Source organism: Peromyscus californicus, unplaced genomic scaffold (assembly GCF_007827085.1).
Source record: "Peromyscus californicus insignis strain IS unplaced genomic scaffold, ASM782708v3 Scaffold_11__1_contigs__length_118956290, whole genome shotgun sequence".
Lineage (NCBI taxonomy): Eukaryota > Metazoa > Chordata > Mammalia > Rodentia > Cricetidae > Peromyscus > Peromyscus californicus.
The window spans coordinates 5,711,364-5,735,190 of NW_026294402.1; the positions used below are offsets into that span (position 1 = coordinate 5,711,364).

The 23,827-nt window shown below is 40.9% G+C and overlaps 1 protein-coding gene across 3 annotated transcripts in view; it reads left to right on the top strand.

Annotated features, from left to right (window-relative positions):
* The window catches only part of Pgr (progesterone receptor), a 78,934-nt gene that overhangs the window by 38,513 nt on the left and 16,594 nt on the right, over positions 1-23,827 (top strand). For 2 of the 3 annotated variants that reach the window (XM_052751944.1, XM_052751936.1), the window contains one exon: positions 18,709-19,014. The exons of the other annotated variant lie outside the window; for it this stretch is intronic. In XM_052751944.1, the coding sequence (XP_052607904.1) occupies positions 18,709-19,014 (306 nt within the window). The remainder of the gene's footprint in view (positions 1-18,708; positions 19,015-23,827) is intronic. 3 annotated transcript variants of the gene reach the window in all.

Below are 23,827 nucleotides of genomic sequence, written 5' to 3' on the forward strand. Positions count from 1 at the left end.
CTTCTATTTCTTCCTCTTTTTTGATAACAGCAGAAAATAAATTTTCTCACTGTGTGCAATGCTTGTCTTGCAAGCAGGGGTCCTTGAGCTTGATTTCCAGAACTCACCTTTTTAGAAAGGTCGGGCAGGGTGATTCCAGTTCTGGGGTGGTGAAGATCAGCACATCAGTGGAGTGTGATGGCCAGCCAGGCCAGCCTACTGGGAACACTCTGGGGCTGTAACAGACACTGCCTCACAAACTCCAGTCCTCCTGGGGCTTGCACTCTGCAGTGAGCTAAGTGACACACATACCAAAGGACAAAGGCTCTGTGAACACTGTTGAGCAGATGGATATATGCATGAGTGTCAGGGGGGCAGCATGTCCCTGAGCCTTACAGTGGTCCACATCTTCATTTGACTCAGCTGTTTCTTGAAACAATGAGTTTGATAGTGATAACTTTCCTAAAGCAGAGTGAATACATTCCGAACGGCTTAAATGTACATTCAATGTACTGCCAAAAACAGCGTATGTAGCAGAAGTGGTTTTACTCTTCCAGGGGAAGAATGGATTAGGCCAGTGTGGTTTGTGTAGTGTGTTACACACCATACTTAGAGCTGCCCTTGCTGTTCTACTCACAGAATGGTCTAATCTCTACTAAGATGACCGAATTGTAAAAGGTGTGGGTCTCAGTCTGGAGAATATGGGGCAGAGTTCACCAGGGGAAGATCTAGAGGAGCCAGGAGTATACCATACCCTTCCTGTGGCCTGGTTTCAAGAGGGCTAAAAGTGGGGAAAGAAAGGGGCAAGATCCACCTGGTCCTGCTGTGAGCCACTACTGTGGTGCCTATCACCCTTCAGAGCTCCTCTAGTCAGTGGAGCCCAGGTAAGTACGGGCTTCCTCTACAAACTGGTCTCCTTCACATGCTGATCTTTCCAGAGCTTTCTCTACTCCCAACTCTCCTACCTCCACAGAAAGGCAGCATACTTGACCCACATGCCACACACCCACATGTCACACAGTATTATGCTAAGAAGGATAAGGAGAGAGTGAATTCTGAGAGATATGGTGAAAGTTTCCAAGAAGAGCCCCAGAGTGTGAACACTTTATGAGAGGAAAAGGAGGATGGTGTATATAAAGTAAACTGTGTATATCTGAGGAAGTACAATGTTGTACAGCTTGGCGAGGATTTTTCTAGATGTAAGTCAGTGGAATGGGAAGAAGTGAAGCCTGGAAGTACATTGGAACAACAGCAATCTTGAGTTTGAACTCCAATCATCAGACAGTATAGAAGTGATCTTTTCAAGCCAACTACCCTTGGTCTGCCTGTGAATAAACCCCCTTTTCACACTCAGCCCAGTCTTCCATCCCTGAAGTCCTTTCTCTCTTCCTCAGTCATGTCCACCACCCTTCTGAAGCCTGTGCTCTGGGTCACCTCCATCTGTGTGCACGTGGTTTGCTTCTGCCTGCACACTTTCTCTGCACTACTCATGAACTCTGACTTATGTTTTATCATAAGTTCAGGGGTAACATTCAACAGAGTGGATAGCGTCTAAGGAGAGACATCTGAGACTGATCTCTGGTATACATGTGTGCACGCACGCGCGCGCGCGCACACACACACACACACACACACACACACACACACACACACACACACACACACACAAGAGAGAAGGCAAAAGAAAATGGAACGTCAGTGGAAGATTTCTTCAGGGAAGACCCAGAACATGGGGAAAGGAAGGATTCCATGCCATGGGTACATACCAAAGTAGTCACAGATCAGAGAAATACACTGAGCTAGCAGCCTGTTGGCCAAGCTTCCTTGTCGGTGCTTCTGTTTGTCTATCCCTGACTCCTGTTTCTTTTTTTTTTTATTTATTTTAATTTATTTTGCAATACAATTCAGTTCTACATATCAGCCACGGATTCCCTTGTTCTCCCCCCTCCCTTCCCCCTTACCTTCCCCCTAACCCCCCCCCCCCCAATTCCCATCTCCTCCAGGGCAAAGCCTTCCCCACAGACTGAGGTCAACCTGGTAGACTCAGTCCAGGTAGGTCTAGTCCCCTCCTCCCAGGCCGAGCCAGACAATCCTGCATAGGCCCCAGGTTTCAAACAGCCAACTCATGCAATGAGCACAGGATCTGGTCCCACTGCCTGGATGCCTCCCAAACAGATCAAGCCAATCAACTGTCTCACCCATTCGGAGGGCCTGATCCAGTGGGGACCCCTCAGCCATTGGTTCATAGTTCATGTGTTTCCATTCATTTGGCTATTTGTCCCTGTGCTTTATCCAACCTTGGTCTCAACAATTCTCGCTCATATAAACCCTCCTCATTCTCGCTAATTGGACTCCCAGAGCTCCACCTGGGGCCTAGCCATGGATCTCTGCATCCAGATACCTCAGTCATTGGATGGGGTTTCTAGCACAACAATTAGGGTGTTTGGCCATCCCATCACCAGAGTAGGTCAGTTCGGGCTGTCTCTCGACCATTGCCAGCAGTCTGTTGTGTGGGTATCTTTGTGGATTTCTGTGGGCCTCTCTAGCACTTTGCTTCTTCCTATTCTCATGTGGTCTTCATTTACCATGGTCTCCTATTCCTTGTTCTCCCTCTCTGTTGTTGATCCAGCTGGGATCTCCCGCTCCCCCAAGCTCTCTTTCCCTCAACCCTCGCCTTTCATTACCCCCACTCATGTCCAGGCTGTTCATGTAGATCTCCTTCCATTTCTCTGTCATTGGGCGATCCCTGTGTCTTTCTTGGGGTCCTGTTTTCCAGGTAGCCTCCCTGGTGACCCTGAACGCGCCCGATCTCATCTGATCTCGGAAGCTAAGCAGGGTCGGGCCTGGTTAGTACTTGGATGGGAGGTCCTGTTTCTTACTGTGACGCTGTGTCCCAGAGCTTCTGAAATCATTGAGAAGTTAGCCCCTTTGTAGAGCGTGCCTCTGTCAGTGAACTACTTTTGTGTGCAATGGCCTTTTGAGAATGAAGGGAAACTATTAATGTTTAAAATGTGACAAGGGATAGAAATGGGAACTTTTATGGACGAGCCAGCTTGTAGGTTGGTTCTCCATTTTCCTAATGTAATATGCAAAGTAGCTAAAACAAACATCTAGTCTCTTGGGGATGTGGATAAAATAGTAAGAGCTTTGTTACATATGATCTAATGCATAAACTCAATTAAATAAGGATTTGTAGGTTAAAGACAGGAATTAATTCTTTAAGGTCATATTTAAAGTATGTTTTCCTAAGTACTCTCCACTGCTTATTCTGTGCATGAGTCATTACCACTAGAAATAATTAAATATATACTATTTTTCCTCTTAAAAAAACCCAGATGTTTCCAACAATGTTCCAAACTGATTGAAGTTGTTTCAACTTAGTTTATCTTTCAAAACAACATGTTGTCTTCAAAATAATTGAGTTTCATAGTGTGGATGGGACATAAGGACTAACAATACAGCATTTTGGTTTGTTGGTTTGTTTTTGAGTTTGTGTTTTAAATACAATACATCTTCTCTCCCTTCCCTCCCCCAAAGTCCCCTTCCTACTTTCCTTCAAATTCATGGTCTCTCTTTTCATTAATTGTTATTGCATGCATATATGTTTTTGTATATACATATATATTCCTAAATATAACCTATTGAGTCCAAATAGTGTTACTTGTATGTGTATTTCAGGAATGACCATTTGGCACTAGACCATTGGTGTGCTCTTTCCTGGGGAGGACCAGCTCTCCTACTCCCAGATTCCTTCAGTTGTCTGTAGTTCTTTGTGTGCGGAGGAGGCCTTGTGGACTTTCCCCCAGCTCGTTTGTCATGTTTGGTGATGTCGTTTTGGTTCAACTGATGTTTGGTCAGTCATGTCGGTGGGACTTTATGGGTGTAGCATCTGATGTTACTAGGATACACAATCTCACAGCAAACTCCCTGATCCTCTGGCTCTTACAGCCTTTCTGCCTCCTCTTCTGCAATGCTCCTAGAGCCTTAGGTGTGGGAGTATTTTGTAGATGTTCCCATTGAGACTGGGCTTCACAACTCTGCATTTTGGTTGGTTGCTGATTTCTGTAATGCTCTCTGTCTATTGCGAAGAGAAGATTCCTTGGTGAGGGGTAAAGACTACACCTAACTGTGGGGATAAAGACAAATGCTGGTTTAATAAATCAGTGTTTGTAGACTCTCCTTCAATAACCATGATTTTACTAGCACTGAGTACTTAGCTATATTTCCAGTACCAGACATAGAGCTTTTTTAGAGAGATAATTTGGGGATTAAAAAAATTAGTATATTTCATGACTATTAGAAAAATTCATTGAAATCTAGTGGTAGCCAAAGGACAGTATGAGTATTAAAAATACAACAATGGCCTACCTAATTATTTCAATAGTGGATCCACACAGAAGTTTATCAGAAAGAAGTGGTCAGTGCACTTGGGTCTCCTGGGATTCAAACATAGCAGAACCTTTCTAAGAGTCATTGACAGGAATCTGCAGAACAAATAATCCCACTCATGTCACCCAGGAAGAAGGTCATTACTGCAAAGGACTCAGTGTCAGCAGAGTTTAAATTCAAGTTTCTGGAGTAGAGAGGGCTATGCTTGTGGGCTGTAGAAGATGTGTTCACTTTTGATTGACATCTATCTGCGTAGTTCAGAGCTGGCTTCCTCCACATTAAGAGGAGGATACTGTGGAAGTAATCATGACTCACACACTGCTGAAAAAGGAGCTGAACCCTCCCCTTCCTTCCTTCCAGCCTTTCCTTCCTTCCTTCCTTCCTCTCCTCCCTTCTTCCCTCTCTCTTTCTTCAATTACATTTGTTCCTCCTTCCCAAAGTTTCCCATTTCATATACAAACCTTTTGAATAAAGGTGACATATGAGAGGAAAATCTTGTCCAGGATTTAATAAAATCCTATGGGAGAATGTCAGAAGAAATATGGTTTTGACGTGTCAAGACATAGATTCTGCTAATGGGCTGTTTGTTCCTGTTTGCCCCAGTTACTGTTCTCATCCTGAGAATGATGATGAAGCTCTTGGTTTTTCCAGTGCCTGTGAATCTTGTTTTTATGAATCACTTCTCTGGCTTTTCACAGGTCACAGTGAACTTTTACATTTAGTTCGCTGCTGTGCATTACTGAGTAGGAGGATAGTTCCACCCCTAAGGATGGTGATATATCTTCTCAGTAGGGTTTCATGTGTCTAACTTCTTTAGAAAATATTTCTGCATAATGACTCTCTCTCTCTCTCTCTCTCTCTCTCTCTGTCTCTCTCTCTCTCTCTCTCTCTCTCTCTCTCACACACACACACACACACACACACACACACACACACACACACACTTAGAAAGGAATACAGTTCTTTTACATTTGTGGAAAGAAATGCTAAGGAGCTACAAAAGTAACTAGCTCTTTCAAAAATAAAGAAATTTTTGCATAGAGGAGTAATTAGATGACTAAGTTACTAGTTAAATGAATAAGTAACGTTTATTAGAATATTTCTGTAGCTATGTTTTTGTTTTGTTTTGTTTTGTTTGTAGAAAGTCATATACTCAGACTTTTGAAAGCTGGGTGAGGAAACAGTTGCTGGCCACTGCCCTCACCTCTCCAAGTAAGGGTCAGTCTCACTTCTCTTCATGTAGAGAATGATGTCCTGCACTGAAGAGGATGAGTTGTATAGCAAAAGTTTTATCATTGTCTTCGGCATTTCCCCTGCACTTCACCACCACACTTTTCCTGGAGAATCCCCCAAATCTGAGTTCAGCTCAGAAGTCTAGAGGCCTGTTCTGACCTTTTATTATTATAAAAACAACAACAACTGAAGCCATGTCCCTCTCTTAAAACAAGAATGGCTGTGGATGGTGGCTACCTCCTTTTTCTCTGGCCTTTGCCCAGTTTTCCCCTCATGAACAGTCTTTTCCAAGTTTTGAGCCAGCCTATCATAGCCCACACCCATGACCTGGCTCTCCATCCACCTCCCTGAATTCTGCAGCCTTGTGTTGCCTTCAGACCACTGTCTAGGTGTGCCTGCTACATACCCTCCCACACATGTGAGCCAGAAACCACCCTTAGCGTTTCAGTCTTGCCTTTGTGTTTAACATTCTTTTCATTTCAGAGCTACTTTTTTTTTTTACTGCTGTCTAGAATTGCTTGTGGTATCTACCAGAACCGTCTATTCTCTAGGTCCAGCTTGAGTACAGATTCAGGGGTTCAAGTTTTGATTTTTCATGTAGCATTGACTAATATAGACTTTTTAAAGTCAACGCTTGTATAGTTGGACAAATGGTTGCGTCGACATCAGTGTCTTCTTTGAAGTGTATGTGCATACACATTGTTGGGACTAGAAATCATTACGTTGACATCAGTGTTTCATTTGAAGTGTATGTGCAGACACACTGATGGGACTAGAAATCGTTGGTGGATGCTGACATGAAAGCGAGGGACCAGGTGATATCAGGGCACCAGTTGTTGCTACAGCTTAGTCTAGGGCAGCAGTCCTGGCCTTGCACAGTGGTCATGGTGCTCTGCAAATCTGAACTCATAACCATCACAAAAACATTCTTCTGTAATTCCTTGCAAGTACTGAGAAGACACCTAAAAAGTCTTCCAAACTAGAGTCATGTGCATTATGACATTTATGAGGTCAAGGGATCCTTACCCATCCTTAATGCCCCATCCTTTTCCCAGAAGCTTAGGGATCTCATCAAGGCTACATTTTAGCTTCTGACATCATGCTGGTGCTTCACATCCTACAATGGCATCAAGTGCCTTGTGTGAAGATCTCACACCATACTTTCAAGATGAAATGTTTCCTGCAGGGGTGACAGTAGCAAAATGGAGGGCATGCAGGTACACAAGGCAAACAGACTCATCTCAGAGTTGTATCGATCCTTCATTCTTGTTCAGTTTACTCACAGCTGAGTAGTGTGGGGACCACATCAAACAATATTCTTCTAATATCACTTCCTGATTTGTTACCTCTTTCAGGGACACTTAGATGTATCATCTAACCTCCGTCCTTCCTTGTCCATTTTGTTATTCCCCGTACCATTGCTACTGTTTGGATACTTCAGTCGGTTATATATTCTAGTTCATCATTCTTCTATGGGTTGTGTGCTTTGGTTTTTGTTTGTTTTGTTTTTTGTTTTTCTGTCTTAATGAGGATTTAAACAAATGGATTTGTGTCTGTGTGTGTAATATGTGCATACATGTTTTCATATGTGTGTATGGAGGCCCAAAGTTGATGCCTGGTGACTTTCTCAATCACTTTTCACTTAATTTATTCAATTGAGGTCTCTTATGAACCCGAAGCTTCCTAATTCAAGCTGGACTAGCTAGCCAGCTTGCCCTAGGAATCGTAGTCTCTGCCTCCTGAGTTTTAGGATTGTGACAGCCACCATGCCTGCTTGGAGATACATGCATCAAGATAGTTCCCCAGACTTAGTGTTTCCTTTATATCAGATTTGTACTTGCTTCCTTCAGAAAGTTGTCTTTTTCTTTGAGAGCAGCTTTTGTGTTCTTGTGTTTTTAATTATATTGCAAACAATAATTTTAAGATCCCAAAGTATCTGTTTAACAGTACTATAGCATGTTGGCAAACCCAATCCATTTCTTGCCTTAAAAAGCAAATACATCCTACTTTCTTACATTTTTTCACTGGTGGTGGTGTTAGTATTCCACCTGGTTTCCATTGGTCACTCAAGACTTTTAACATTCAGTCCATTAGCGTTCCTGAAAAAGCTAGCAATCAAGTCTCATACACAAGAGTGAGCCAAAGTCAGGGTTGACTGTTGGCTGTTTTTTGCTGTTTCTCACTTACAGTACTTTTTAAATTTTGGACCATAGGCTCATATTCAGTAGAAGTTAGTCTTGTGTGGGTGGCCTTAACTGAAGGTGTATCTCTCACAGATAATTTACATTTAGCTATTCCAGACACCTGGAGATCACATCAGTGAAAGACAGCCTTTAACATTTACTTTTGCCCCTGGTTTCTTATATCTTAGAAGAAGGATAATAACAAGCCCCAGAGCTCTGTGAGGGAGGCTTGTGATTTTTAACTTGATGGAGACTTTCCTTCACCACACACCAAGTGGAGAGAGAAAGAAGTGCTTCATTTCCAGGCCCAGTCAGAGCATGGAGATGGCCTTTATTTGAAACCTCCTGATGACTATCTGAAGCTTCCAAGAGTTTAGATGCACACTGATAGAGGTATTAATTTAATAGCTGTTGGGCAGTATATTACATATACTTATATCCTCAAATAATATTTACACACAGAAGCATAATCTTAAAGACAGTATGTACCTTTTCAAATAGTAGAAAAATCATGTAAATGAGTAAAACCTGTCTGTCAGTTGAAGATTCTATTTCCCCTTAGAGGACAGTACCATACATGTTTTGATTTTAGAAGTGACTTGATGAACTGCTCAGAATAGAGTCTACGACTCCAGGAGCATGCTGAAGTTACAAAAAGTGTTCACAAATTTGACCTACTGAAGAAAAAGGACAGGAATCTGTGTTGCTGAGGAAGGGGCAAAAAGGCGGGAGGTGAAGGTGAAGTGCTGGCTGTGTGTGCTCCTTCTTGAACTTCCCAAATCTTCGCTGACCTTTTCTGGAAAGAGGAAACGTGTGGAATTGCCTTTTCTCTGTCCCCTAGATCCACACATTGCCTTGTAGGTGTCAATCCTGGTGACCAAAACCCCAGGAATCTATAGTTCTCTTTTGTTGATGAGCTGCTGTTTCTTGTCAAATATATTTTTCTTCATCCTTGAAGTTCAGGGAATAACTTTGTCAAGTTGTAACTCTGCATGGGCCTGTTGAGCAATGATAAACAATTTCTATCTGAAAACTCGAGTCTTTGTAGAAGCTCTTAGTGTTTGCCTTAAAGGCAGGCTCCCTTGTTCCTTCCCCTCATGGTTCCTGGTCAGTATCTGGGAGTTGTACTTGTCCACTTCTACATCCATCATCTTTCCTCCATCCACATTAGTCTTAGTCCTGCAAAAACCTAATTTGGTAAGTTTTCTCATCTAAATTCCATGTTGCTGACATCATTTCTTACACTGACTATTTCTCATGTAGTTTGTCCAGCTGTGTTCTTAAATTCGTGATGGTCCCATTGTTTGCTCTGCCACCTCATTTTGCCTTATTCTCATTTGTAGTTTTTCTTTTTATTTGTTTCTCTTCAAATTCTTGAAACTTAGGTGCCATGTATTGAATAATGTAGGTAAGGTAAAGATGCCTCTTCTAATTGAACACAGCTCACCTAAGACAATAGATGCCACAGTACATGTGAGTGTTAGAGGAAATACATGAACAAAGAAATGAAAAATAAAGACAAGTGATTTTCCTTCATCTCTCATTTCTTTCCCTCCAAGTATCAAAAGTAATTAAGGGCTAGGGACATAGCCCATTAGTTAAACTGCTTGCTCCATAAGCGTGAGGACTGGAGTTCAGACATCCAGGACCCATGAACGTGCTGTGATTCCAGTCTCAAGTTGGCTGATGAGACTTGTCATATCATCAAGCTCTGGGTTCAACTGAGGGACCGTGCTTGAGTGAACAGGCTGGAAGAGCAACTGAGGTTGATTCTCCATGTCAACCTTGGGCTTCCATATGCCTGTACACATACTTGTACACACACACACACCTGTACACATGCACCCTGCACACACACCCCTGCACACACCTGTACACACACCTGCACACACACCTGTACACACACACACAGGCACACACAGACACACACACACACACACACACACACACACACACACACACACACACCCACCCCACAATGGATAAAGGAGAAAAGTAATTAAAATGACTGTCATTGTGTATGAGCAATCTAAGATGCAAAATTTTACTGTATCCTGTGTCAAATACATACACTAATTTTAGAATGATTATCTTAGAAATAGATAGGTAAAATAACTGACCCTAGTAATCAAGATTTTGTAAAATGGTAGGATTCATAGCAGATATGGCCAAGCCAAAGTTCACTTTTTATTATGATATAATGCCGTAATTGCAGACGAAGGAAGGGCTGTTGTATCTTTTCTAAGCACTTTCAGAAGAACAGGCTAACACTCATGGTGGGAGGTAGATTGTAGAGTTAGGAAGATTATAACAATTTCTCTCTTTAAGAAAAATATCTCTTAATAACACTACACGTTTTTGTAAATCTTAAAAATAATTCTCCTGGTGTTAAAAGTCCTCCTTTAGATGCATTGCTTGGTTTGTTCCTAAAGAGTCATCAGTGTGAAGATTTCGAAATGAAGGCAATTGGAAGGCCTCAGGAGAGTCAAGCACAAACTCTCTCCCCGAGTGTGTTAGCTGCTGTTGCCGTCTTCCCTTCACTCACTGGGCATCACGCTGCATCTATTTTGTTGTAGTATGGCCACTGTTTGGCATGAGTTTCCTCTTTGTTTAAAGTCACTCTCTGTCTTTTACCTTCAAAATAAAAGACCAATTAAAGCAGGTTCTATGTTATGCTGTGAACTCATATTCAGACTAGAATCTAGCACACAGCACCACTCAATATTTCACTAGAAAGTAAAAGAATAAGTGAAAATAGCTTTTGGTTGACACATTTGCTCAGGTCTATATTAACCTCATAAAATGCTAGACTTCAATAAACCTCACCTCTAAAATACAAATATTAATATTTTAAAAATTGATCTGTTAATAAGGAGAGCTGAGTGACCCAGTTCAACATTGGATCACTCTTTCACTCATGAAAAGACGGAACCATGAGCATAACTGTGAATATTTTCTATATTGATTCCAGTTATATTTTATAAATAATCAACATGTCAGGAAGTTAGACTCTTTTATTTGGGGATATTTTTCTTTTTTAATCTGGTCAGTGTGTAAAATGTTTGCTCTGGTTTTTAAAAAGAAACCTGTATTTCACAATGTAATCAAATACTGATGAAAGCATAAAAAAAGGTGTATGAAAAAGGAGAAAGAATGGTAAAATGAATTGTAGTAAAATGTAAAGGATTGAGGATTGCCATGGGAAACAGGCTGGTTGTCATAGTAAGGAGACTAAGGTTTAAGGGGGTTTTCTGTCATGCTTCTCTCTACATTTTTTTGTGTTATTGTATTTTAAAGCACAATTAAATACTTTGAAAGCAAAACAAGATGGCTGTTAATCTAATTGTGGGCCACAGCCAGTTAATGTCTCCCAGCAATTTTTGAAAGTCTTTATGAGTCCATAATTGATCTCTCCTGATTTGTACCTTTTGGGGTTAAATTTTTTGCAAACCTAGTTTATATCCTAAGTAATTAATAGAATCACCTCTTTGTGTTTTTCATGAGCAATTAGTAATCCCCAACAAGGCAAAATTTTCTTTACTTTTTCAAACATTTTCTCGAAAGTATCTACATTTGAATCAGCTAGTAAAATATCGTCCATATAATGGTAAATTATAGATTAAGAAAACTGTACATGAATCATTTCTAATGGCTATTACAAAAAATACTGGCACAGGGTAGGGCTATTTAACATCCCTTGTGGGAGAATCTTCCATTGATATCTCTTAACAAGCTGAGAATTATTATAAGTAGGCACTGTGAAGGCAAATTCTTCTCTATCCTTTTCTTGTAAAGGATTAGTAAGGAAGCAGTCTTTTAAATCAATAACTATAACAGACCATTTTTTAGGTAATAGAGAAGGCAGGGGAATTCAAGGCTATAGAGAGCCCATTGGATGAATTATCTTATTAATAGCTCTTAGATCTGTTACCATTTTCCAGATTTCTTTTTAAGAACAATTGTAGGAGAATTCCATGGACTAGTTAATTCTTCAATATATTGAGCATTTAGCTGCTCCTGTCTGTAGTTAGAGTTTTCTCCAGTCCCACTCAGACCTGCAGCCACTCAGACCCAAATAAACACACAGATGCTTATTATATTATAATTATATTAATTATTATATTATATTTATATTAATTATTATTATATTATTTAAACTGTTTGGCCTAATTGTAGCTAGAGATTTCTTGCCTGGCCCACAGTCAGGACAAATCTCTGTCACCTGCCAGTCCCACAGCCGCTCAGACCCAACCAAGTAAACACAAAGACTTACATTGCTTACAAACTGTATGGCCATGGCAGGCTTCTTGCTAACTGTTCTTATATCTTAAATTAATCCATTTCTATAAATCTATACCTTGCAACATGGCTCGTGGCTCATCGGCATCTTCACATGCTGCTTGTCATGGCGGAGGCTGGCAGTGTCTCCTCCCACCTTCCTGTTCTCTCAATTCTCCTTTCTGTTAGTCCCCCCTATACTTCCTGCTTGGCCACTGGCCAATCAGTGTTTTATTTATTGACCAATCAGAGCAACAGATTTGACATACAGACCATCCCACAGCACTTCCCTTTTTTCTTTTTCTTTTTTTTTTTTTTAAAAAAGGAAGGTTTTAACTTTTACACATCTCCAAAGTCAGCTTGGTATATTTGGGAATTTGGGCATAGCTTCTCTTACTACTTCCTGCTGGAGGGGGGTGCTGTATCTTATGGGGACACAAAGAAAATTTTAAGATTATGTAGTAGTCTGTGAGGCTGTATTGTCTGAGCCAGTTGCCTTGAAACGGTTCTGGGTGTTGGATCATCTGGACCATGGTGTCATCCGAGACCTTTCAGGGGGTCTTGGCTGGTCAAACCTGATGTATCTTAATCTGGAACAAATCCATAGCCTCTGGCTTTCTGTGGAAACAAAAGCAGAGCCTCCTTTCCAAAGCAACATATCCTTACATCCAAATTTTGAAGTCAAGGTACCTTTAAAATATACATTTTGGCATAACTCAAAAGCTTTTGCATTCAAATGCTTTTCTTCAGTTACGAATATCAAAGAGAACATAATCCAGATTTTCTGTGTATTAGCCATCTTTACGTGGCTTATTTCTTATATTACCTTGAACCTACTGCTTTAAACTGCAGCATTCTAAGACTGAAACAGCACTGTGGCTGCTGGCTCCACCCACTTCAGCTTCCCAATATGGCTGTGGTACATTTTCCGCCAGCTCTGGGAGCCATCAACTCTTAGAAATAGTGGGTCTATGCTTTTATCTAAGCAGCTTGTAGCCCAGAAACCTCTTTTTTTTTTTTTGTACTAGCAAAGGCTAAATCCACCATGCAGCTTAATGTGCCACTTGCAGAGGCCTCATTCCTGCCATACTGCAGGTCCAGCGCACACGCCAGGAACCCGCCATAGTAGATAGTAGCTCAAACACGCAGGCTGCCACTAGCTTGAAAGAGACAACTAGGAACTGTTTTTAGCTCTGTTTTAGAATCTTTTTACTCAGGTTTTAGGTGGAAACTCTTGCCAACACCTTGGGCACCATTTGTAGCTAGAGTTTTCTGGCCTGGCCCATAGTCAGGACAAATCTCTCTCACCCACCAGACCTACAGCCACTCAGACCCGACCAAGTAAACACAGAGACTTATATTGCTTACAAACTGTATGGCCATGGCAGGCTTCTTGCTAACTGTTCTTATATCTTAAATTAATCCATTTCTATAAATCTATACCTTGCCACATGGCTCGTGGCTTACCAGCATCTTCACATGCTATTTGTCATGATGGCGGCTGGCAGTGCCTCCCTCAGCCTTCCTGTTCTCTCAGTTCTCCTCTCTGTTAGTCCTGCCTATACTTCCTGCCTGGCCACTGGCCAATCAGTGTTTTATTTATTGACCAATCAGAGCAACAGATTTGACATACAGACCATCCCACAGCACCTAATGGCTCAGGCTTCTTGCTATCTAGTTCTTATGTCTTAAATTAACCCATTTCTATTAATCTGTAAGTTGCCACATGGTTTGTGGCTTACTAGTACCTTACATCTTGCTTTCCATGGTGGCGGCAGCTGGCAGCATTTCCTGATTCAGCCTTCCACCTCCCAGAATTCTCCTCTCTCCTTATCCTTCCTACACTATACTTCCTGCCTGGCTACTGGCCAATCAGCATTTTATTTATCAATCAATCAGAGCAACACATTTACAGCATCCCCAGCACCTCTCCCAGCTGTTCAAAGGCCTGTAATTTTTATGATATCAAAAGCCATTGTTCCACCCAGACAGGTTGGTCAGTAAACCATTTTAAAGGTAGGACTGTTGGTACCTTTGAAAGTTCAGCAGCTGTTGTGCCCTGTTTTTATACAAACTTAATGGTGGGTGACTGTTCGTAATAATACCTTTTAATATTTTTCCCAGAAACATGTATTAGTTTATGGTTTGTTTCTGAGATTGGAGGAATATTGATCTGGGTTTTCCATTGCTGTAACAAATCACATCCCCATAAATTCATTGCTATATTAACCATATATGGCTTTTATTTTCCTCTGTCCTTCTGGTTCTATACATTTGACCCATCTTGTGTTTTGTTTTACCTGAGATAAAGTTCAAATCCCTAAAAGCTGAACATTTACCTCCTGAAGAGGCCAATTTGGATGCCAAGATTCTGGAGCAATTATTGTTACATCTACACATGTGTCTATAAGACCTTCAATAACAATGCCATTTATTTGTATTTTTAGCTTTGGTCTTTGATCATTTATAGAAGTTTGTCAAAATACATGCTTTATGGTTTCGTCTGAAATTTTTGTTTTATCTTCTAAAGTTGTTCTATCATCCAGAGCAGTATGTTTTTTTTTCAATAGGCATTATTGTTCTGGGGAGGAATTTCCCCCACGATGACAGGGAATGACTGATCCAAATTTGACATAGGGGCCTGAGCCCCCCTCAAGGCATTTCCCAATGGCACAGGGTTACCCTGTCTGTCCCTTGTTGATCTACATTCATTGGTCCAATGTCAGCCTTTGTCTCACCTTCTGCATTCTCCAGAAGGCAAAGGCCTTTTGTTTGGATTAGAAGAAACATTGTTTCTAGGAATGCCCTGTCTAAAATCCCTTTTAGGTGACCTTGTTTGCCACCATTAAAACACCTGACATCTTGATTTTTCTTCATGCCTCTGGAAATCACCTCTCCTAACCACACATCATCATGGTTACAAGATTCAATATTGACTGTATCTCAGATCCATTCCTCTACGGGTGCTGATCTTGCCTTTAAAGGCCTAATTACCCTTTTGCATTGTGGATTGGATTAGCATTTTCAAAAGCAAAAGATTCAGTTATGATTTGTCTAGCTTCTGAATTTGGTTTCATTCTACTTACAACTAAAATCAATCTTTGTAAAAAAAAATAAAAATCAGTGAACGTTTCTTTTGGGCCCTGTATAACTTTGGTAAATGACTCAGTTTTCTTTCTGGCTTCTTCAGTTCTGTCCCAAACATTCAAAGCTGCTGCATGGTAAAGCCAGGGTGTGGTCATCATATATAGACTGTCTTTGTACATCCAAATAAACACCCTCATCAAGAAGTTGGTTTTGGGAAATTTTAATACCTCTAGCCCTACTTCATTGTTCAATGATCGTAGCCTCATCTTTCTACCAGGTCCTCCACTGTAATTGAGGACCAGTTTCCGATACTGCTGTAACCAAGTTTTTCTAGTCAAACATGACAAAAAGTGAATGCATACCACATGAGACTATCACTTCCTTAAATGTCCTCAAATCTAGCATTTCCACAGGAGTCCAGTCAGCTCTTATATAATCTTGGGGATACTTGTCACGTGTCACTTGTTCCCATAAGGTGACTGGATAAATTAAGGTTGGTTGTTTGATAACCTTGGGGTGTTCCTAATTTTATAATGTAATGGTGAGGTTGGTTCTCCTTTAAATTCCTCTGTCTTTGACTGAATATCTCTATTACCTATTTTAGTATGTTTTTCTAAGGCTTGTAACACCAGTGAAGATGTCAATGTTTTCTCTGGTAACTTTTTCTTTAATTTTCTTTTCTTTTCCTTCTTTTTTTTGAGACATGGTTTCTCTGTGTGGTTTTGGTGCCTGTCCTGGATCTCGCTCTATAGACCAGGCTGGTGTCAAACTCACAGAGATCTGCCTAGCTCTGCCTCCTCAGTGTTGGGATGAAAGACGTGTGCCACCACCACCCGGCTCTAGTAACTTTTCCTAAAGCCTATGTCTTGGCACTCATATCAACCAACATTTTTAGGGATAAAACAAGAATTATCAAACCAATCATACTTATAATTAACATTATGTGAAGCACAGCTAAGTTAATTATCCACTTATTTAATTGTCCCTTTTTAAACCATCCATTATGCAATCATACAGACCTAACTCTCTTCATGGTAATAGTATTTCCCATTTTTTAAAGTGGGAAAGAACTCTCTCTCTCTCTCTCTCTGTCTAACTAATTCCCCCCTTTAAGAATTCCCAACTGTATCACCAAATCTGCTGCTGCTGGTGAAGTGTAAAGCTGGCTGCCACTTTGTAGCACATCTGAGTAGAAACACACAGGTTGTGAACAGCCTTACTGAGGGCAGCTGCAGCTGCTAGTGTGTAGCTGTGAGCTGAGAATGTGTGGTGGTTGCAACAACAATAGAAGCCCAAGTGGGTGTCAAGGCAGCTACCTAGTGTGGGTGTAGCACAAGGAGGTGGTCCAGGGGAAGCCCACAACCCACAGGGAGGGGGAGCCCACTGTCTGGAAAACACACACAAGGGATCATGCAGAAGAAGCACATGTGGTGGGAGCTGCCTGAAAACAGAGCTGGCCAGTGGTGAGGGGCTAACTCCAGTAGCATTTGGAGCCCAAGTGCCTGTGGAGATTGCTGCAGAGAGGCTACAACAGGAAAATCCCATAATCAATCAGTGGGCTTGGGGAAGAAAGGGAAAGCTAGCTGGCAGTGCAGTGATTCCACTGGGTGCAGTTCCTGGGTGCAGCTCCAGTGGGTGCTGATGGCTGCAAAGCCATGGGAAAGTGGCTATTTCGTTAATTTGTTCTCCAAAATTTGATGCCAGATGATGTGTAAATCTAATTAATCTTCTCAATAAAATCCAGTCGTCAGATATTGGGATAAAAACCTGAAAGATCAGAGAAACAGGGAAGCAGTCACCAGTGATTCTTCTGTTCCTCTGACCAAAAGGGCATAGATCCTGTCTCAGCCCTGTTTGACCACTTCCTGTCCCTCTCTATATAATCTGTAACTCCAAACTTCTATGTTTAACTAGCGGCTATCTCTGCTGTCTGACTTCAAGCAAAACACAATGCAAATATCACACAACATTCAGTGATAGCTGTCCTGAACACATGTTGCCTACTGGCCGCAGGTGGACAAAACTGGACCATTATCCACAGTAACCAGGCCTCCCTCACCCACACGACACACATCCCCTTCACAGTGAAAAGCTATGCCTGACCTAGGAGTTCAGGCCTGAAATCCAGTCTTTCCTCAGTCACAAAGACTTTCTCTGATTTACTCCCCATGCATCTGAAAAGCAGCAGCCTACGTAAGCATCCAGGTGCCCATCAATCTGTTCTCCCATCCAAGTGTTAAGCAGGGCTGACCCTGCTTAGCTTCTGAGATCAGCTGAGTATGGGTCCCTTCAGGATGGTATGGCTGCCAACAGATCAATATGTTCTCAAAACAAACTCTGCTTCCTTGCCATCATGATTTTTCCTCTGAACATAAAATAATTCACCAAAATAGGAATTCTATGAGTTGACTAGAAATACATATGTTCTGCAAGCACAGATCACAGGGTGAAAATTATGTCTTCCCTTAATTTAGGAAAGATAATTGTTTTAGTTAGGTTTCTATTGCTGTGAAGAGACACCATGACCACAGCAACTCTTATAAAGAAAGCATTGCATTGGGGTGGCTCGTTTAAAGTTCAGAGGTTCAGTACATTGTCATCATGGTGGGACATGGCAGCATACAGGCAGACAGGGTGCTGGAGAGGTAATTGAGAATTCTATATCTTGCAAGGAACAGGAAGTTATCTGTCTGTCCCACTGAGCAAAGCTTGAGCAAAACAGACCTCAAAGCCTGCTCCCACAGTGAAACATTCCCTCCAACAAGGCTACACCTACTTCAACAAGGCCACACCTCCTAATAATGCCACTCCCTTTGGGATTATGGGAGCCAATTGCATTCAAACTATCACAATAGTATTAATTTTGTTTGTTTAGATCTTATAGCAGTACATGGGTTGATTTCAAGAAACGTATGAATCTACCAAAATTGTATGAAAGATGTGGGGTTTACATGATGTGCATGAATTATAACAGATTCTTAAAAGAATAAAATCCAAAAGAAGACTCACAATTGTGGTAAACCCTGTTTGCATGAACATAGCCTGGGCCACGATCTTTCGAAGGCAATCCTGTTACACAATTGACAATCCTGATTTTGGTGTTCAAAAGGCTACTTGCCATCCCATACATCTTCTCATGAGCTTGATAACCTCTGCTTGGTCCTGATGTGACTACACATACTCAGATAACCCAGAGAGTACAGATTTAATTTAACTCAAATCATATGCCTAAGATCCCCCACCTCCCATTCACCCCTTTCCCTCTGCCTCCCTCTCGCCCTCTCCCTCTCTCTCTCTTTCTTTTATTCAGACAAGGTCTTATATAATCCAGGTTGATTTTGAACTCACTGTGTAGTTCAGGAAGGATGCTTTGAAGCTTCCACCTCTCAAGAACTGGAATTACTGGTCTGTGTCACCACACCTGCCCGGCTTTGTTTCACTTTCAGATAGGTGGTAAAATGTGTGCACAGTGGCTATAAGGCTCAAAGAAAACATACACTGCTAGGATGATGAATTCCTGTGGTTACACAAAGTTCTCTCCCTTTTGTCCTCTCTGTAGGTCGGAAGTTTAAGAAGTTCAATAAAGTCCGAGTTATGAGAGCCCTTGATGGCGTTGCTCTCCCTCAGTCAGCGGGCCTTCCTAATGAGAGCCAGACCCTAGGCCAGAGAATCACCTTTTCACCAAATCAAGAAATCCAGCTGGTTCCCCCACTCATCAACCTGCTCCTGAGCATTGAGCCTGACGTGATCTACGCAGGGCATGACAACACAAAACCCGACACTTCCAGCTCTTTGCTGACCAGTCTCAACCAACTAGGCGAGAGGCAGCTGCTCTCAGTAGTCAAATGGTCTAAGTCACTGCCAGGTAATTTGTATGTAGTAACATACATTAAAAGGTATTATGTTTGTGACACTAGCTGAATGTTAAAACAGTCAACCATCATGTAAATAGCACCATATGTTTAGCAGTTCTTGTTAGAGTCTCACGTGTGTGCTTGGTTCAGTTGGTAGAACACTAGCTTAGCATGTATAAGCCCTGGGATCAATCCCCAACAACACCTGCACACATGCAAGATTCATATAGACATTGGGATACAAATGAAGTAGAGGGCTTGTTGAGGATGGCAGACAACTAACTACATGACTCAGCTAAGCAACAGCATGGCATATGTGTTAAACCACAGATAGAGCAATTCAGAAAAAGACGTGTTAGTCGTCTCCTTACAATGTTGAGTTCATTCTGAAACCTAACTGAAGTTTTGAGTCTGTTCAAGATAAAGTCAAATGTGTCAACTCATGTAACAAGTCACAACAGCACTCCGAGCACCTGTAATTTCTAAAGTCAGTGAAGAACACAAAATTCCTGAAGTTAATAAGGTATTTGGAAAGACAAATGAATTTCAATCACTGTTTTCTCTCATCATACCCAAAGAAGGGGGATATGGCCCAGCTGTAGTGAGAACTTGTGTGTTTGCATGGAAGTATTTTGCTTACTTTATCAGCAGAATGTGTCCCTTAGCACAGCTCTTTAGCAGCCAAGTGGCTGGTACAGTTATAAGGGTAAATCTCTCACTTGGTTGAATCTTAGATAGCAGAACCAAGCAAAGATTAGCAATTGTTAATGTGGACCTTAACCTCATGATTAGAAGCAGAATAATTCTTTCAAAAATCACATGCTGTTCACACCAATAGTATCCTTGTATAGTTCATTTTTCTGACACATGGTCAAGAACTAAACACATTATGTCCTCTTTGTCCTGTAAGATATTCAATTAGTTTTTTTTAAAAAGAATTCCTTTCCAATTTGCCTGAATACATTTCTTGGCTGTTACTCTACCTGAAAGGTTTGAAATATAATAGATGAATTGTTATTGAACATCCAAGGTTCTGTGAAACAGAAAACATATTCCTTTTGTTAGACCTTCAAAAAGATACATATTGAGAAAAGTTAATAAAACTTGCTATTCTAATGGAGATGAAGTAATTCTACAGATGGGTCAGAATGCCCAGGTTTTCATTTGCTTTATTGCAGCCGACAGGCCTTGGACAGGCAAATTTTTCCACCAAAGAAAGTTTTGAATATTTAAAACTTACTGTGAAGTGATAGATCTTTACTAAGCAAATGTCATCATAGTGTTGATAAAAATAATTGTTTTTAAATGGGTGTTCAGCTGTGGTTTTAATTTTCCATTTTTCCATTATTAGAGATGCTGATCCCTTGGCTGTCATTGCTATGGGTCACTGTTTCTTTTGTCTGCATTTTTACAGAATCTTTATTGTTTAAGAAATTCAGTGTAAATTTAGAAAAGAAAGCAATTATAAAGAACATTTGTTCATTTTAGCTAAAAGCTGTTTTTAAGTAAAAGTGTTTATATATCAAGATACTTTGACCTCCACACAAACTTTAAAAACAATGAGAAGAAATTTGTGTATTGAATTTGGTGTCAACTTTTTCTGCAAAATATAATTTATATGTGGCAAATCAAAACAATGGCCAAACCTTTATGAGTCCCTCTGTTCCTGTTAACGATGCACAAGGGTAGCATTGAGATGATCAGAATTCGTGTTGACTGCTCTCTTTAGAGCACACTTGCAAACGGTGTGTTTAAAGGGAATGCTACAGAAGGTGCAGAGATGGTCAATGAAGTGCTACCTGACTTTCCTCTGAGAAGAGCTGAAAGGGATGTGAATTCAGTGTTGTTCTTGTTGCCTTTCTCATTGCTCTAAACCACTAACTAGTAACTTAAGGAAGCAAAGGTTTATTTTGGCTCATAAGAGGGGGCATAGTCCATCGCAGAGGGAAGGCATGGTGGTCGGAGGGTAAGGCAATGGTCCCATTGTGTCCACAGTCAGGAGAGAGAGGTGGACGCTGCTGTTCACTGTGCTCTTGCCTTTGTGTCCACTCTGAATTCCAGGCATGGATGGTAAGTCTTCTCTCTCCTCACAGACAGGCCAGGGTTTGGACTCCTATCTGCTTCTAAACCCAGGCAAGTCAGTAGTCGAGAGGCCATGGCCAGTGTTATTAGATCCTCTGAACTGCATGTCAGCTGACTCTGTACAAGATTAGTCACACAAAGTTCTTATTCAGTGACTCAATGAATGCCTACCACATACCTGCTGAGTGCAGATCCTAGCAATCATGTAGTGCTGCTGGGAAGAAAAGCCAGACGACAGGCTCACTGCGTGAATGCACTAGGTGTAGCACACTCTTGATGTGGGCACCGGTTTTGCACAGAAGAAAAATTTATTATAATCAGTTACTCATTTGTAATGATATCATTACTTGTGTGTAAAATGGACATTTGTTAAAGGAGCCTTAACAATAAGCCAGATTGTGGATTTACATATTCACAGTGAAGATGTAGTTGCATTTATCCCTGTACATATGCTATTGGAAAACCTGTTGACAGAAACGCTCATTCTTTTGAATCAGTAAAGTGTACGTCAAAGGCAAATTAAAAGCATATGTTCAGAGCGAGTCAGTGGTGCTCTAGGTATGACTCTGCAGGTGCTGTGCTTTTCTTTATTTCCCAGACAGGTTTCCTCTCTTCTTCTTTGCACTCTCATTGGCATGCTACCATAATTGCAGCTAATTTTACTTCTCTCTAATAATGTTTCAGGGAGTTTTTTTAATTTAATGGGAAATTGTAAGATGCTATAGCCTAAAGGCGTCATATTTATGAACCACCTCATAGAATACACTCCATTTGATGTTTAGCATCTGTTTGTGAATGATTTTATGTGGGAATGTATCTGCTCTTCAGTGAGCACTGTATTCTCGGTTAAAGCATGAAGCGATGTGTCATTGACAAAATTTAAAAACATTACACCTTTCTTCTGTTAAAGAACTTTTAGCACACAGAAAGATCTAGGATGACTAGCAATATCATAGGACACAGAAATAAAGGAAATAGAGACAGATGAATACCTTCAGCATTGACTTCTAAAGGAATGGCAAAGGAGAATTAACTGTGGAAAGAGAAAGCACTTTGGAAGAGTTTGTGCCTGAGGATATAGGAAAGGAAAACTGTGAATGAAACTTGGTTAGTAATGAACAGGAGACAGTGGCTACCCATCTTTCAAATGTGGGGGTTCTTAAATAACATCCAAAGTTGCGTTTTTCAGTTACCCCACAAGAGAGCACTGAAAGATTTTTAGTAATTACTGAGAAAGTGCATCCGTGTAGATAAATTATTGGATACTGCTGCAGTAAATGCTGGCCTTCTGACAATTTCACTACCAAATTATTCAGAAACCAATAGCAATAAATTTATTTAGTTACTAGTAGTGGAGAATAACAGCACAGATAAAAATCATAGGCTGATCGAGTAGGGTCATGAAAGTCATAGTAAGAAAAAATTAAATTAATAAGTACTCATTCAAAACTCAAGTTCACCTTCTCTGTCAATAAACTGTAGGAGAATAAAAACAATAGAAAAGTGCAGGGCAAACATTTCCTTGTTGTGTCCCCTACTCAGTGAGATATCTGTCCAAAGCTGTGCTTTGACACTCCTACCGTTGCCCATTTGAGTACATCACTTCTTGGCCTCAAATGAACCAGACTTCTTGACATTAAGGATCTGAAGACAGGGACAATATTTTCATCATTTTCTTACTCTGAAGCATGAGTCAGTGTCAATGTGACAAAGATTTTTTCTTTCTTCCATGAATGAATGAATATTTCAAATTATTGCCTTAAAAAAATGATAAGAGAGGAATGAAAGTGACCTGCTAGAAGAAAAGTTTGACCTGATTGAAGCTTCTATGAAGGCTTTCAAAATTTGTTCCCTAACTTTATTTCATTGAAATTACCATCACCAATGTTGACTTTTTAAAATTGTTAAAAGTTGTACTACTGGTCTCAACCCATGACACACTTCAATGCCTGTGGGGCTATTGGCAGAGTAACCACTTCCCAGTGAAATTCTTCCTTCCAGGCACTTGGTTTCTCCCACCAAGTTTTCGTCATTGTACAGTTGTCCTTGCACCCACACTGTACATTTCCCCTGTCCTGAGCTCTGTCCTCTATTCCACTGCCTTCTCATGCTTCACATTTTGAATAAACACATTTGTAGCCTTGATGATCCCACTCCACTCCAACAATACTTGAATAATGTCATCAGCCTAGCCCCTTCAGTCAAGCATTCCAAATCCTCGTAACACGGCTCCACCCAGATGACCTCTCAAGTTAATGTGACTTTACAGTTCATATGCCAAAACCATTTTTCTGTATCCTGAAATGACACCCCAGACAGTCCTTCAGAACCATCTTTGCTCCTTTCATCCGCCTCCAGTTGGTTGTCAGTTGTATCAACACCTCTTATTCAATGCATGGCTTGTTATAATGTTACTTCCATGGCTACTGATGCAGCTTAGTTTGGTCATCAACCTTTCTGTCTTTACCTACATTTCAGTTCTCAAACAGTCCTCTACTCTAACCCAAGAATCATCTTTCTAAAATAATTGGAACCAATCATGTTTTCCCCTTTCCATTTCAGAAGAAAGTCTAAATTCTGTACCTTAAAACCCACGGTCCTTCTGTAGCCCAGTTCCTGAAGTGGCAACACTCCTCTTAACTTCCCTTCATCCCAAGTCTAAGGTACATTTGCTGAAAGACTCTTTGCTCAGTTCTTCTTGTTCTCACCCCAAGTTGTCTTCTGTTCCTGAGGCTCTTTCCT